Source organism: Nuphar pumila, chromosome 11 (assembly GCF_984573655.1).
Source record: "Nuphar pumila chromosome 11, dmNupPumi1.hap1.1, whole genome shotgun sequence".
NCBI classification, from domain to species: Eukaryota; Viridiplantae; Streptophyta; class Magnoliopsida; order Nymphaeales; family Nymphaeaceae; genus Nuphar; species Nuphar pumila.
Genome location: NC_143259.1, coordinates 35,092,296 through 35,107,303, shown reverse-complemented (window position 1 = coordinate 35,107,303; position 15,008 = coordinate 35,092,296). Strand labels below are relative to the sequence as shown.

The 15,008-nt window shown below is 40.5% G+C and overlaps 2 protein-coding genes across 3 annotated transcripts; one reads left to right on the top strand and one right to left on the bottom strand.

Annotated features, from left to right (window-relative positions):
* The first annotated feature begins 353 nt into the window (after positions 1-353).
* Positions 354-13,328, top strand: LOC149822252 (acyl-CoA-binding domain-containing protein 2-like). Of its 2 annotated transcripts, XM_089980181.1 has the most exons (7): positions 354-1,153; positions 3,330-3,435; positions 3,535-3,644; positions 7,021-7,112; positions 12,316-12,413; positions 12,815-12,938; positions 13,019-13,156. In XM_089980181.1, exons 1-6 carry the CDS (start codon positions 642-644, stop codon positions 12,908-12,910), a joined length of 1,014 nt encoding a protein of 337 aa, XP_089836307.1. In that variant the 5' UTR covers positions 354-641; the 3' UTR covers positions 12,911-12,938; positions 13,019-13,156. The 2 variants fall into 2 exon arrangements, with proteins under 2 accessions (XP_089836307.1, XP_089836306.1); XM_089980180.1 differs by lacking the exon at positions 12,815-12,938 and having other exon boundaries at positions 13,019-13,328.
* Positions 13,329-13,563: 235 nt separating this feature from the next.
* On the bottom strand, positions 13,564-14,763 carry LOC149822251 (uncharacterized). The gene is made up of 2 exons (XM_089980244.1): positions 14,102-14,763; positions 13,564-13,756 (listed from the first exon to the last, which is right to left on the bottom strand). The coding sequence occupies exons 1-2, from the start codon at positions 14,761-14,763 to the stop codon at positions 13,564-13,566; spliced, it is 855 nt and encodes a 284-aa protein (XP_089836370.1).
* Positions 14,764-15,008: the final 245 nt, after the last annotated feature.

The window sequence follows — 15,008 nt, the reverse complement described above, 5'->3', positions numbered from 1 at the left end:
ACAAAGAGTGTTTCGGCGACAACAAACGATGATAAAGGGTGCATTGTCATAAGGAGCTTCTGTTACAGCAAATGATGCAAACGTTTTGCTTAGGGCAAAAACCAAACGTATAGATTTTGAAGAGTTAACATCATCCTTTTTTTTTTAGATGAAAGATATTTTTGACTTTTTTTTGAACTGACGTTTTACTTTTTTTGATGGAAGCCATTTTTATCCTTTTTTTTTAACCATCATTTTATGATGAAAATGGTAGAAAAAAGTACCAAGTCTTTGCAATCTCACATGACTCACGCTAAGTGAGGAGTGCTTATATAAGTGACGCTCATTCGGACCCCAACACGCACCTGCGTCTTGAGGGAAACATATAACCTGCTTCGTGAAAAAACGGGTCGAGGTGGTTGACGGGCGAAAACTCCCTCCAATTTCAACACCTAACCTTTACGATGAACAGGAGGAGCCGGGACCTCTCGTCTCGTCCTCTTTTCATTTCCTCCCGCTTTCGCTCTCCCTCCACTCTTCTTGTCTTCCCAACTCTTTCTGTTTCTCTCCCTTTTCCAAGAAAACAAGAAAGCTAAGAAGAGAGGGCTCGAAGGAGTCTGCAGTTTTTCGAGGGTTTCGTCTACAAAACCGTAAATTCCACAATGGGAGACTGGGAGGAGCTTGGCCAATCCGTTCTGCTGGGACTCATCTTCTCCTTCCTCGTCGCCAAGCTCCTCTCCGTCGTCTTCTCCTTCCGAGAGGAGAATCTTAGGGTCGTCAGAGGGGAAGATCTCCCCCTCCAACAGACCCCAATTGGAGAGGGCGGAGATCACAGCGATCCACCTCCCGCCCCTGCGGTGGCATCGTTTGCTGCTGGAGATGGAAGGATTGGGGTTGCCGATGATGCGCCTGAAGGGGCGAACGTCGCTGGACTGGGCCGCTCTGCGGAGGAGAAGGAAGAAGACGATGATTGGGAAGGAGTAGAGAGCACGGAGTTAGACGAGGAGTTCACCGCCGCGACAACGTTTGTCGCGGCGGCGGCAGCGGATCAGTCCGCTCTCAAGGTCTCGAATGACGTCCAGCTGCAGCTCTATGGGTATTATAAGATTGCGACGGAAGGTCCTTGCAGCGTTCCTCAGCCATCACCTCTCAAAATGGCTGCTCGAGCAAAATGGTAAAACTTCTTGATCGTTTCCGTTTCTGTTCTTCTGGTATGGGTAATATACATTTGTTCTTGTTGGCACTATTGGTTTTATGATATCAAGAAATAGAAAAAGAAAAATGGTCGATTCAGATTGGGGAGGTTCACAATTCGATTTGTTGTCATCTAACATCAACACCGTCCTTTATTTATTTTCATAAAATCTCAAAAGGGATCGATTTTGCCTCCATTAATGGAAAATGAAGGTCGATCATAATTTTCCAAGCGCATAATGTATAGTATAATTTTAGAGGACAACGGGTGCAAAGATGCCACTCATGTGACATGTACGCAATTGAAACTAATATCCATCAATGAATCTCCTTTATGAAGTGCTTCAGACACAGACACGTGATTAGTGAAATCGGAGTTTAATTGGTTAGCTGATTTCTTGATCTTCAATTAATTTATGATCAGTTATATAGGTTGCATCTTTAATTAATTTGTGACTGAGCTATTTTTCTTTTTACATGTCAATGAAAATCACTATTTGAGTATCATGCTTTCTATTTTCTTTTTCATATTTTTTCAGTTCTTGTTAACTTATCACTAGTTTTTAGATCCTTATGCAAGACTACCTTGAGCTTGAGTACCTTATTTTCTTCTTCTTCTTTTCCTCTATATCTTTCTTACATAATCACATAGAATTCTATTAGGAAACATTGGTTTGAGAAGGAAATCTTGCAAAGGAAGACAATTTCAATAAATGAGTTGTTTGGCATATTTTTGATATCTTGATACACATAAAAACCAACCAAGTGGCTTTTGGTTTTGTGCCTGTTCATCAGTAAGTCTGGTCTGACAATATTGTAGAAAGTTACTAATCAACAACTGGATAACAGGATTTCCTACTTGTACAACCTGGATTTCCTTGCTTTCCTTTGTAATTCAGATGCCTTCATCTCTATATTGACACTTCAGATTCTTGGTGGATCATGGGCTCTCTTTTTGTTTGCATTGGTCTATTTCTTTTATGCATTTCTTGGTTCCTGCTTTTTGGCTTCAGGAAAATTTTAAAAGAGCTATTATATTTTCCTTAAAATTGAAGTAGAGAAGTAACACTTTATCATATTACGGGGCCGAGAGTCAAATAATACAAAGCTCTGTTTCTATCAGTAGGTGTTATGCTAGAGATATTGTACACCCAAGGGTAGCCAATATTCTCCCTATACACAATATCGTCTCAAGTGCAAACTATTGAATAACAATTGTAAATTACTACAATTAAAAGCATCAAATGAACTAAGTTGGAATTGAAATGTAATATGCTTGATGATAAGTTTAAAAAGAAAAAGAATGTATGCGGATACAAAATAACTAATCAAGATCATAAAAGGAAATAGATAACCTTAGTGACATTATGTACTATGTTGTGAAGTGTCATGGTGTGTCTGAATGTCATGTCGTGTTGACATGGGATACACATGCTAGGTGTCTGAGTGTTACTCCATTTTTACTGATGAACATGAACAGTATTTGTTATATACCATACTAATGAAAACTCTATAGAAAATGGTTGTCTCCTATATCTACAGCCAAGTCCATGTGATATAGCTATATAGGATATCTGTATAATTGCCTTTAAGATAGGCAGCCAATATTTCTAAAGCACATCGCCACAATTGATATACAGTCTAATGTTTCGAAAATAGTAGTTTCTTGCAATGGCATATGATTCCACAGTATGCATTATGGAGATCCAGATGCATATGTACAGTATCTTCTTTTCAGTTTTATTTTTTATGTTGATATCTTTTTGGACATCTATGTCTGTGCTGATTCCTGGTGGAGGACTGTATTGTTTTTTACTATTCTTGCCATCATCTCCACGATTCATGATTTAGTTTTTATTTACAATGTCAAGCATCTGTTGAATAAACTGATCAGTCCTTATTGTAATTGGGGCAAGAATATTGGGCCTTCTTGTCTTATGTTTACCATATTTTCTTTGCTCGGTTGCACCTGGGTAATTTGTTATCATTTTTGCAATCAATTAATGGATTTTGGGGAGGGTAGATCTCTCTCTCACTCCGTCCACAATATTGTCTTCTTGTCCTTATTTTTTGCAGTTTTTATTAATTTATGTTTGTAAAGTTACTGTTCAAATGAGTTTGTAAATTGAGAAATCAATTTTGATGATCTGTGCAAGGAATGCATGGCAGAGATTGGGTTCTATATCTCCAGAAGAGGCTATGCAAAACTATGTTAAGATTGTGAATGAACTTTACCCTACCTGGGCAACTGGTGGATCTTCTGTGAGCTCTAAATCTCTGTTTTTTTAATTTCGATCTTTTATTCTCTAATATTTCCCCTTTAGAGTTGCAATTATTTCCTTGTTATTGTTCTTTTGATAGCATGTGCGTGAGAAGGAAAACAAAGGTGGTGATGCTAGTTCTGCATCAAAAGGAACAATGGGACCTGTTTTTAGCTCGTTGGTTCATGAGGAAGATTCTGATAGTGAATTGTATTCTTCATCCTTATAGTTATATGAGTTCCTTATAGTGTAGTTTACTTTTTTATATTTTCTTTATAAAATTGATCTTATGTTTTATATAATAGAGTGGTGGTGAGAATGGACAGTTTTACCTTCATTGTTACCTAATGAGATCTTTAAACATGATGGATGTGATATCTGGGAAACTTGCGGACATTATTTATGAAATGCACGTCATTGACTTGAATATATTGGACATTTGTGGAACCAGCAAAGTGCATGTTAGTATTAAACAAAAACTTAAAGAAGGTAGCTATATTCATACTCTTCAAGATACTATCTAATTTTATCTAGATGAGTCATGATCTACTGATCCTATTCTTTCAGGGCATATTTGGAAGTGGGAAAGATGTATGAAAAGTGATACAAAATGGAAAATCCGTAGGTTTTTCCGACCATTCCAAATGAGAGAAAATTTCTCTCCGAGAGAGTTTTTCTAAAAAGTACACTTTTTGATTGGAAACATTCCTCCATGGGGGGTGGGTGGAGGAATGTTTCAAGAAAAAATTTGTGAGCTCTCTCTCTCTCTCTCCATCTCACTACCATCACCACCCACCACCATCCATCTCACCTCCACCACCACCCACCATCCATCTTATCACCACCACTACCCACCTCTCGGAAAACCACCCTCCCTATGATGATTTTTCACCATCCATCACCACTATTCATCTCACCACCTACCGTCATCCACCTCCCAAAAAATGGCACCATCACCACCATCCATCTCACCACCACTACCATCACCCACCTCCCAAAAAACCGCCCTCTCTACAATGATTTTCCACCATCCATCACCACCACCACCACCATCCACCATCACCCACCTCCCCAAAAACCGCGCCGGAGAAGCTCCACCACCACCACCACCACCACCACCACCACCACCACCATCTTCCTCTCTCTCATTTTTTTTAACATTTTTCATTTTATTTTTCTCATGCTACTCTAACAAGTGAAAAATTTTCATTTAGAAAAGTTAGCATTATCAAAACTTCTCATAGGCAAATTTTTCTTTTCCTATGAGAGTTTATCTTGCTTCCAAACCTGCCCCGAGGGTGTGCATTAAGAATTGCAACAATCTCTACCCATTTGGAGATGCAATGACTCCTTGGATATTAACCGGTTACAGAATGTAAATATCTTTGATTGAAGTTATCATCACTTTGTTTTCTTTATTAATACTCTGAATGCTTGCCTTACCTTCTGGGACTGCCCACAGCAAGCAAAGATCCCTCAATTCTTGCGAACTTGTTGTCGACATGCATAGAACAGTTCTTTGCAGATATACTCTGAAGCCTTGTTGTGATGACACACTTGGCAAATATTCAGCTGTTGCTATATTAATCATAGTGTCATTTTTCATCATGTATTGAGGGAGGGCATCTAATGGACATTAGGTCCACTCTTTTTAAAAAAATTGTGCAACAAATTGGAGCTCACATGTCTGTATCCAATTTATTCAGAACATGTGACTAAAAGTTATTAATAGCATGTTGCATCTTGTAGAAGAGAAGTAAAGAGAGAATTCCTGATGATTTGTGATTTATCTATATGACCACAGCGGCATGATAGATATTGTTGTCTATCATTCTCAAATGACAAGTGATAGGTTTGGATAGCACCAGGCATGGTCATGGGCAGAAAGTAGGCAAAGTCTGCTAAAGGTGCAGTCAGCAAATTTCTGTGTTACCTTCACAAACAGAGAGAATGAAAGAATATCATCATAACTAATGACATTTGTACCAAAACACAAATTCGAAAAATGTGGAATGCATTTAAAAATATGAGACTCAAGGCTACAGGAAAGTTATATCTCAACATAATTATAGAAGGTAGTATATATGTAAATCTGCAAGCTACAGAATAAGCTGTGGAATAGTAAAAATAGACAGTCACTTGATTATGGATAGTTTCGTAATTGGTGATGAGAAAGGAAAAACAGAAAGTGGAATCTTGGACTTCGTTTATTTTTTGATACAGGATAACCTGGATCTTGTGATGTTATTGGGTTCCCAAACCCTAGGTGGTAGGGCCACCCCCACCCTTCCTCACTGTGTAAGATGTTGCAACTGGTCTGGGAGGGCTCACATTCCAAACATATGAGTGGTCTGCGAGGAACTTTTTCAAGCGTTGCAGTTGCAAAATTGTTAATTACATCAAAGTACACCATTTGGATGCCCCCTCCCCCCTAAAATGTAGTATTAACGTTGAGGTCTTTTGGATAACAAGAAAGCGTTTTTCTCTAGCAAATTTCCCCTTATTAAGTGTTAAATACCTCAAAAGTGCACCTATATAATGTAGTTTAAAGTTGGGATTTATTTTTTTCTAAATAATTCCCTGGTAAGAGTGAAATACCGCAAAATACACATACTGAATACTCCTAAGAATGGCTTTCTAATTTCTATCTTGGGCAAGGAGTCCAACCAGTCCAGTCAGTTTATTGCCTAATTTTGTGGTCTGCGTGGTTTTCCAGGCCTTTAAATTATCCGGTCAAGAGGGGATTGTCTTAGGCTCTTAGCATTTGAATAAATAGTTCAAATAGTTGTGCTGTTGATACTTGGTCGGTGTAGTTGCATGGTTTACGATGGTACAATGTGTTCCTATGTCACATAGACACAGACATGAGTACAGGACAAATGTACATGTTTGATATAGCACCGGAGTTTTGTAAAACTAAGACGGGGACACGACCACGTGTGTGTGTGTGTGTGTGTGTCATCTTAAGTGCAAATTCTGGAACAACAATTCTAATTGATTATGACAATAAATTTAAGTTGAAATTCAATATAATGTAATTATTGGTAAATTTTAAATGAGAATCCACCAACAAGTGCATATATAAGAAACAATCAAGATCATAAAGGGAAATAACTGAAGGTAAGGGCACAGTGTTGATCGTGTCCAACACATGTTTTACCTTATTCATGAAGTGTTGTGGTGTGTCCTGTCTCCTCTCGTGCCAACACAGGACACATGCTAAGTGAATTGTCTTTGTAGCATAGATGTGTTCCTTTAATGGGACTGAAGAATCCACCTGCAGTATTATGCTTACAGTTTTGGCTATTCTTTCTGTTTTAAGGTGTTTTTGGTAGTCATCTTCTTTAGCAACAAACTTTTTTCATGTAATCCACATTCAACAGTTAACTAAGAGTTTTTAATGTATGCTGCTTGTAGTGTTTGCTACAAATTCTGGTATTTTCATTGATTGTGACAAATTAAAGTAATATTTGGGGAAAAAAATGCACCCATTATTTTCTTTCTGTGGCTATAGGGATGTAAGGATTAAAAAGGAGGCATTGCTTCATTGTTTTTTTTACTCTAAAGATATGTTGGTTTGTTGCAGGAAGCTAGATGCTATCCATGTCTCTGCTAGAGAGGGAGAGATTGATAGCCTGATGAAGCATCTTGAACATGGAGTTGCAGTGAATTTGAAGGGTCCGTATGCATGTTTGCTCAATGTTTTGTTGGTTCTGGATTTCAGATTTATGATTCTTATACCCATCTTGCTGCTTTACATACTATTTTTTAATACTCTTGGAAGCCTTTCCCCCCCTGAAAAGGGCTGTTTGAAATTAGATCTTACGTTGTGAGCATTATTTATGTTAGTATGGCAATGACATCTAGCTTAGGGATTGAGGACTTGCCTTTTGAGATAAGATGCTCGATTTACTGTCACAACCGCCACCGAATCCGGGTGGAGAGAAGGTACCATGTGCGAGAAGTTAACGCGTCCCGCATCCCTGTGCAAGGCCATCTCAGCGCCCTCACGTCGCACGATAGGCTGATAACTCAGTTGGGCTGGGTCGACCGCTGCAGCATTGGCGAGATCGACAACACTGTCACTCGCTCCCGTACCCATTTGTTGCGTTAACGTTGTGCGCGACTCCACTGGCGACTCAAGAACGAAGATCCGACCTTCGACACCATCCAAACGCTTGGACATGCCGGCTATGTCCTTGCTTACGCGTAGCAGATTTTCTTGGATCTTTGTCATCATGTCGATCATCCGCATCATGGGATCTTCGTTGACGGTACCCGTTTCCTCATGCTCCTTCCCGTTCGTAGGATCGTCTCTCGCTTCTTGCGCCATGTCGTCGACCAAGGAGGAGGGGCTGCGCTTTGATACCACTTTGGTGCAGCATGGGGGATCAGCTTTCAGATGTCAAACGCAGTAATGAATAGAACTCGTATTTATTTCATAGGCATAATCAAAGAACACCTAAAAGCTATATAGCTGAAGGAAAAATAATAGAAAAAAATAGGAGAATAACAGATTAAAACAGAAACTGCAAGGCAAAGAATGTCAGAGAAAGGCTTGGCTGAAAACTCAATCACGTCTGCCCCCATGCAACCCTAAAACAGGGTATTTAAAGGTTGCAAGTGGATTTGGGTCTCGGGTCGGGCCCTTGGACCCGAGACGACTTCAATCTGCTGATGAAACTGGGATGCCTCCGACCTTCGCTCGCCTGGAGTAGGTGCGCAGGGCCACGTCCCTGCCTCGAGACACCTTGCTCGCGATCGGATCCAACTCCTGGGTCCGATCGTCCATCCCCTTTGGGTCGGGTTCCCTGGCCGTGCCTGAGTCACCCTGTACAGGCCCGGTTCGGTCCTGCTCTGTATCACATATTTGTAATCAGTAATAAGAATCACACACATCTCTTTCAGCCTTTAACAGAAAAATTCATCACAAACAAAGTAACAGACACATATATGGAAGACATAATCAATTAAAGTTAGCTATGCATGCTTTCAACCTATCTAACACGGACTCTTCTAACAGGGGCACCGCACCCACGTTGACACTTGGACACGGTTTCCTTTGTGTCTAGTGAAGTCAACCACACTAAGGTCCATTTTTATCCAAAAGTAGATTCAGTTAACCCTAACGAATTCCAGTTTTATTTATATTATATATATAAATACATAAATGCACATACATACACGTATACGCACATCCATATATTTCTATATGCACCTCCGCACCAGTGTCGTGTTATTTTTTATTGATAAGGAATAGCAATTGTAGATTATTAATTTGATTTATTGCATGAATTTATGCATGATGAATTGATGATATGATAATTGCTTTTATTTCATTAGTGTTAACTTAAAACTGTTAAAATTTATATATATATATATATACCGCACCCCACACCCAAGTTTTTTTTAAAGAGCTGCATCACCGCATCCGCAGCCGTATCCACACCCACATCCGCACCCACACCTATGTGACATAGCTTTCAACCTTTCACAGAGAAAATCACACAAACAAAGTAACACAAAAACATATATGTAAAATGAAGTCAATTTATATAATTAACTAAGCACATTTTCATCATTTCACACACACACACACACACACACACACACACATATATATATATATATATATATATATATATATATATATATATATATATATATATATATATATCACTCAGCCTAGGAAGACAAAGAAGAAGATGGTGAGAAGAAAAATAAAATGAGAAGAAGAAGAAGAGAAGAAAGAGGAGAGGAGAGGAAGAAGAACATGGGGAGGATGAAGAAGGGGTGATAAGAAGAAGAGGCAAAAAGAAGAGGGGGAAGGGGAGAAGAAGAAGAGAACAGGGGGACAAAGAAGAAAAAGATTAAAGGGGAGGAAGAATAAGGGGCGAGAAGAAGAGGGACGAGGGGAGGAAGAACAAGAGAGAGAGTTTTAAAACCCCTTTCCTAAAACATTAGAAAAAAAAGAAAAATGGCTAAACTGCTCTCGCACCTAGGAGAGGGAACTTAGTCGGCGCCTAGTGGGTAAAATTGGTCCCATCAGGAAGGTACCTAGGAACTCAGCTGTCTAGGCCTTTTTCTGGTGACTAGCCTGACTAGGGGTCTAGTTGGTACTTTTGACTACATAACTTGCAATTGGGAAGTCTCAATGCAGATATTAATTTTTCAATTTCATTAACTGCAGACAATTTTCAATGGATATTATAACATTGTTCCACTGAACCTGGAGAAATTCTGAATATTTATTCAGGAAGATGAGTGACTTCTTTGACACTGGGATCTGTCAATGTAGTGAATATTACACCCCAACTTTGCAGAAGTTTATGGCTTCTGTTGTTCTTGTTGCTTGAGTTCCGGTAGGTACCATGTTTACCATGTCCTTAATTCCATATGCTGTCATGTTTACCATGTCCTTAGTTGGGACAAAGTGGAGGTGATAACAGTGGTCGCAAGGAGGAGGTGTCAAGCATGAGTGGGTGTTTATGAGAAGTGAGGCTTCTTTTGATGGGCTTATGCAGCTCAGTCAGAGAAGATTGCAGAACAAGGTGAAAGAAAAGGAAGAAAACAAAAAATAGGAGCAAACGATAGAGACAACAGAGTATATGCAATGATGGGATATTTATCTGGTGTCTTGGGTCACAATCTTTATGTTTCATGGGTGTGGTTATTTGCAATCTTTGTTGCTTTAGCCTGATAGTTTTTTTTGTTTTATCTATTGCAAATTTCTTATTCAATCTGATGGTAGTAAACATAATCCATTCTGGAAGCATTTTCTCTTCTTGATTTTAAGAAAAATAAAAAATGTCTTTGATTTTCATTCAAAAATTAGGTTGTCTTATAACTGTTTATGACTTGGCAATTGACCTTGGTCCTAACATGGATTGAGGTTCTGCTGGACCTTGGTGGTTCTCAGAAATTAACTTTGAGGCTTGTTGAACAGGATGGGAGCAGAAAACTGTAGCCAATTTTTTATATGGCCTGTCCCATATTGGAATTTTTTGAGGTTTACTTGTGCTTTGTCTTGACTTGGGGATCAACTGTATGCGTTGGTTTATGTACTCATTTTGAGCCAATGGGTGTCACCTATACCTTGTAATTACTTGATCAGGTCATCTGAGGCAGTCTGCAGCCTGATCTGTCTCAAGTCCCATGGATCCAAGTGATGGGGAGACTTTCCTGGTGGGCAAGGAGGGGCTCCCCCATGGAGTTTTACACTGCAGATACCGAAATAGGGCCATGGTCAACCTGGCACTTCCCGGCCCATACCTGGGATGTCCAAACCATAAAGGTGGTTTCTCCTCACATAAATGAAAAAAAGTCCCATGAGTCCAATGCTGGGAAGACCATGTAAATATTGTTTTAGTCATCTTGGTAATTGATATTACAAATTAATATCCTGTAAGTGGCCATTTGTTGTCATTTTAATTTCATTTGCTGATAACTATATGGAACTGTTGTGGTTTGCATTTGGTGATTTATTCGATATGCTTTATGTTTTAAACTTTCTACTCATCGATGGCTAGATTTGGGTAATCAGGATCACTTTGATTATTTATTGTGCTCAAGCTGAATGCCCTATGGGGCACTGGATAGTTGACTCCCATCTTTGCATCTTCTTTGTGGGATCCCTTCCTGTGAAAATGGCACATCTTCGTTGCTTAAAAAATGAGATTTATATGTTCTAGGTAAACTGGTTCTCTTGATCAATGTGGTGATACTTGCATGGTTTTACTTGTTTATACCTTTGTTCCGAAGTTTTTGAACATTATTTGATCCCAGTGATATGAATTCTGGACCCAACTTGCTTTTATATTAAAACCTTTCCAAATTGCAAAAGGTGACTTCACTAGTTTCAGTAATGCAAAAGGATGACAAAAATTTGGATTCTAGATTGACTGAGGTTGCACTTTTCTTGCAAGAACTGGATCCTTTATGTCAGTTATCTGCTCAACTTGAAATCCTAGCAACATGTTTTTTCAGATGCAAGGAAGTTCTGCATAATCTAGTGACTGAGTGAACATGCCTTAAGTTGAAGGGTTCCAACGCATGAAAAAGTCAATCCTCAGAAAAATTGAGCCCCAACTACTAATTATTTGTGAGCACATCATGATTCATGGGTGGTGCTGTTACCTTGACTCTACAAGATTAGGGATCAGTAGAATTTTTCAGTCTATCCCAACTGTATGTACATCTTGATGGGATCGTATTTTGGTGTTTTGTTTTTACTGGTCCAAAGAATTCATACCTAATTTTGATTTCTAATATGCGTACGGTGCAAGAAAATTTGGTTGGCCCTTGTACGACAAACACTATTTTGTATCAAGTGCATGGTTCACTAGAGTATGCATTCTTATAGATGTTTTTCCTCATTACCATGTCGGAATCTTTTTTACTTTCAATTTGAAGTCCCGTTTGGTATTTAGATGGAGGTATATTTTTGTGCAGCAGTTGCAAGAAATGATTGGGATCGCTATATTGTAATTTCTTGTTTATCAACATGAATGAACTGATCATACTTGAGCTTGAAATACATGATTATTTAGAATCTTTCTTCCAGTGTAAAGGCCATGTCATTTTTACCTGTTTAAGTTGCATCAGCAGTATTTTTTCTTAATTGCCACTCTTTATTTGTAATTTTCTGGTGCCATGCAGTGACGATTCATCATATACCTTGTTGTTTTATGTAGGCTTCATGCTTGTGATTGAGTTCTATCTCCTGCTTCACAGCTTTGTAATAGGATCAAGTTTGCCCAGTTCAGATTTGACAAGGCTTTAAGCACTGCTTGATGTTGAAGCTATTGTTAGAATTCTTTAAATAAATGAATTGTTTAATCAGGAATCATTCTGAACACTAACGTACTCTTGTTGTTTGCAGACAGTGATGGAAGGACTGCACTACACTGGGCAGTAGACCGTGGCCACTCAACTGCTGTTGAACTGCTTGTGAGTAAGCATGCAGATGTAAATGTCAAGGTAATGCTAAAAGGTCTTGTTTTCCCTATTTCGTCCTAGAAAATTCACCATGAAACAGGAAGAAAGATCTCAGACCATTGTTCATGTTTCAACTTTTAACAAATAACATTCTAGAAAGCAGATTATTAGGCATTTCATGCCCGACATTGAGAATGTTCAGATGCCCCTGTTCACTCATGACGGTCATGGTTTTGCTCCTCTGCCTGAGTTTTTCTGACATCTATTCTGTGTGTAATGTACCTGTTGAAAGAAGTACCATTTATCTTGAGTTTTTTCTCAACTGCGTTCTTCCATATGTTGCATATCATGGTAAAAATGGATTTGACTTCACAACTTTAGTGGTAACAAATCATGGTCTAATGTTCCTCTACACTGAGACCCTTGGTTCTTGGATAATTCAGCCACGTCAGTGCTCCTCATGCCACCGATCTAAGACTATGTACACGTTTCACCAAATAGACCATGGTGATAAGCCTATCTGTTTTCAGAATCTCTGAGCCTATCATGAGCTCAGTCTAATCTCAGGTGCTCCATCATATAATTCTTGCGTTGGCTTTACATGCAGTCCCAATGCTCTTGTTCTCTGATGAGACAAAACCATGCAGGATAATGAAGGCCAAACTCCTTTGCACTATGCAGCTTTGTGTGAGAGGCAGGCGATTTGTGAATATCTCATCAACCATGGCGGTGACCTTAGCATTGAGGACAATGATGGTAACACCCCTCGTAGTCTCGGCGCTTTGGTGTGGCCATGCATGCAGTGAAACATATTGCTCAGCTACAATATGTCCCCTTTTCGTTTTTCTTCCTTTTCAGCTGTCCTAGTTTAAAATTTCAATCTCGCTGATCTTTCTTTGCCATGTGTATAGTGTTCACTGACATACGTCTATCTAAATACATTAACTCCATTAATGTAATTCGTTTGTCATTCCGCAACGTATATTTCCATGTCATTCGTGCTGGTTGGAGAGAGAGAGAGAGAGAGAGAGAGAGAGAGAGAGAGAGAGAGAGAGAGAGAGAGATGTACATGGAAGGGGCAATTCCCAATTGGAAGGACCAACTAACTTCCTACGAGGCTATCAGCAGCGGAGAGCGAGAGCTGTAAGGCTAAGCAACTCGAAGGTAGCGAGCTTTTGATAGCCAGCAAGTGTCATCCCCACAGAAAATTGGCATAGCTGCCAATGTGGTGTGGATTGCCAGGACTGGCATCAATAGCATCCAAGAATGCTTCTTCTGCGGCACTCAGGTCACGACGAACCTTCCAAAGGAAAACCGCATACTGCCCGATCGCTTCCGCATCCAGTGGCGAAGTGTGCACCGATCGCTTGAAGAAGAGCTCAGCTCTGCCACAAAAGAAAGACGCAGTAAATAAGTGCAGCGCGAGGGCGAGGTAAGATGCACACGCGGTTAGGTGATCGAGCCGAGTACTTTACAAAGTTCCCGAGCCACATAGAACACAAAAATCACTAATGCGTGTTGCAATTTTCTAACATAAAAGATCGCGACGTGGGCAGCGATTTTCTATATGTAAAATACAAAACACAGAAAATCGCTGAACGAAACACAGAAATCGGTACACGCACAGCGATCCTGTGTTTTGGTGCACAAGGCTTGATGATAATCATAATATATAGCAGATGAAATGGAAAACCAACACTCCGGGAGAACATTAAAAGGCTACAAAATACCTGTCGAAATCGCGAGCTATGAGATGAAGGAACTGAGCATAGTTGGACAGTAGGAGCGGGTTATCCGGGTCGTCTGCTATTTCCCGGAGGTACATGAGCTCCGTCCGCTCGTAGGGCTCTCGAGCCTTCTGCGCGGCTTCCTCCTCCCTTCTCGACTCCTCGTCGTTAAATGCCCAGAATTCCCTCGACGCCGAGTCGATCAGGATCGAATCCTTCTCCCAGCATCCAATTCCGGATCCATCATCGGTCCAGATCCACATCGCAGACGTCTGCGGCTTCTCCTCGCTTTGTAGGAGGATCCGATCCATGGACAACACAGGTGGAGGATCCGAAACCCACCTGTAGATGGAGGAGTCCGCATCCTCCAACCCGATCGAGTAAACGGTGAAGTTGGCGAGCAGCAGCATCACGTAGACCATGAGCGACGGAGTGGAAGAGAAGACCTTTTGGAAGATCCAGATGAAATAAGTGTTCACCTCGGCGTAGGAGGAGTCGCTGGAGAGGGTCCGGTGGACCATCCTCAGGGCGAACCCGTGCAACTCCCTTATCATGGTCACCAAGGAGGAGAACGCTCGCTGGACCGATCCGTCGTCACTAAATTGATCCAGAGGTCTCCTCGCAGCTCTCGGCTTCATCTTGATCATCCTCAAGGACAGCGGCATCTCCGCTCCGCCTCCGACGCCGCAGGGAACCGGATCCCTTGCCGGAGCAGGGGGCTCCGTGATGTGGAAATCGGGTCCACCGATCCGGTCCAGTCTATCTTCATGTCTTCTTGGTCTTTTGATGTGATGATGGTCGTCAGGATGATGTGTGCAGTGGATGATGGATCCTCTTCTTGTTGGGGTTCCGTTTCCCAACGTTTTGAAAGAGAAGGGTGCCTTCGTTACGCTTTCTCCATGGAGGAAGG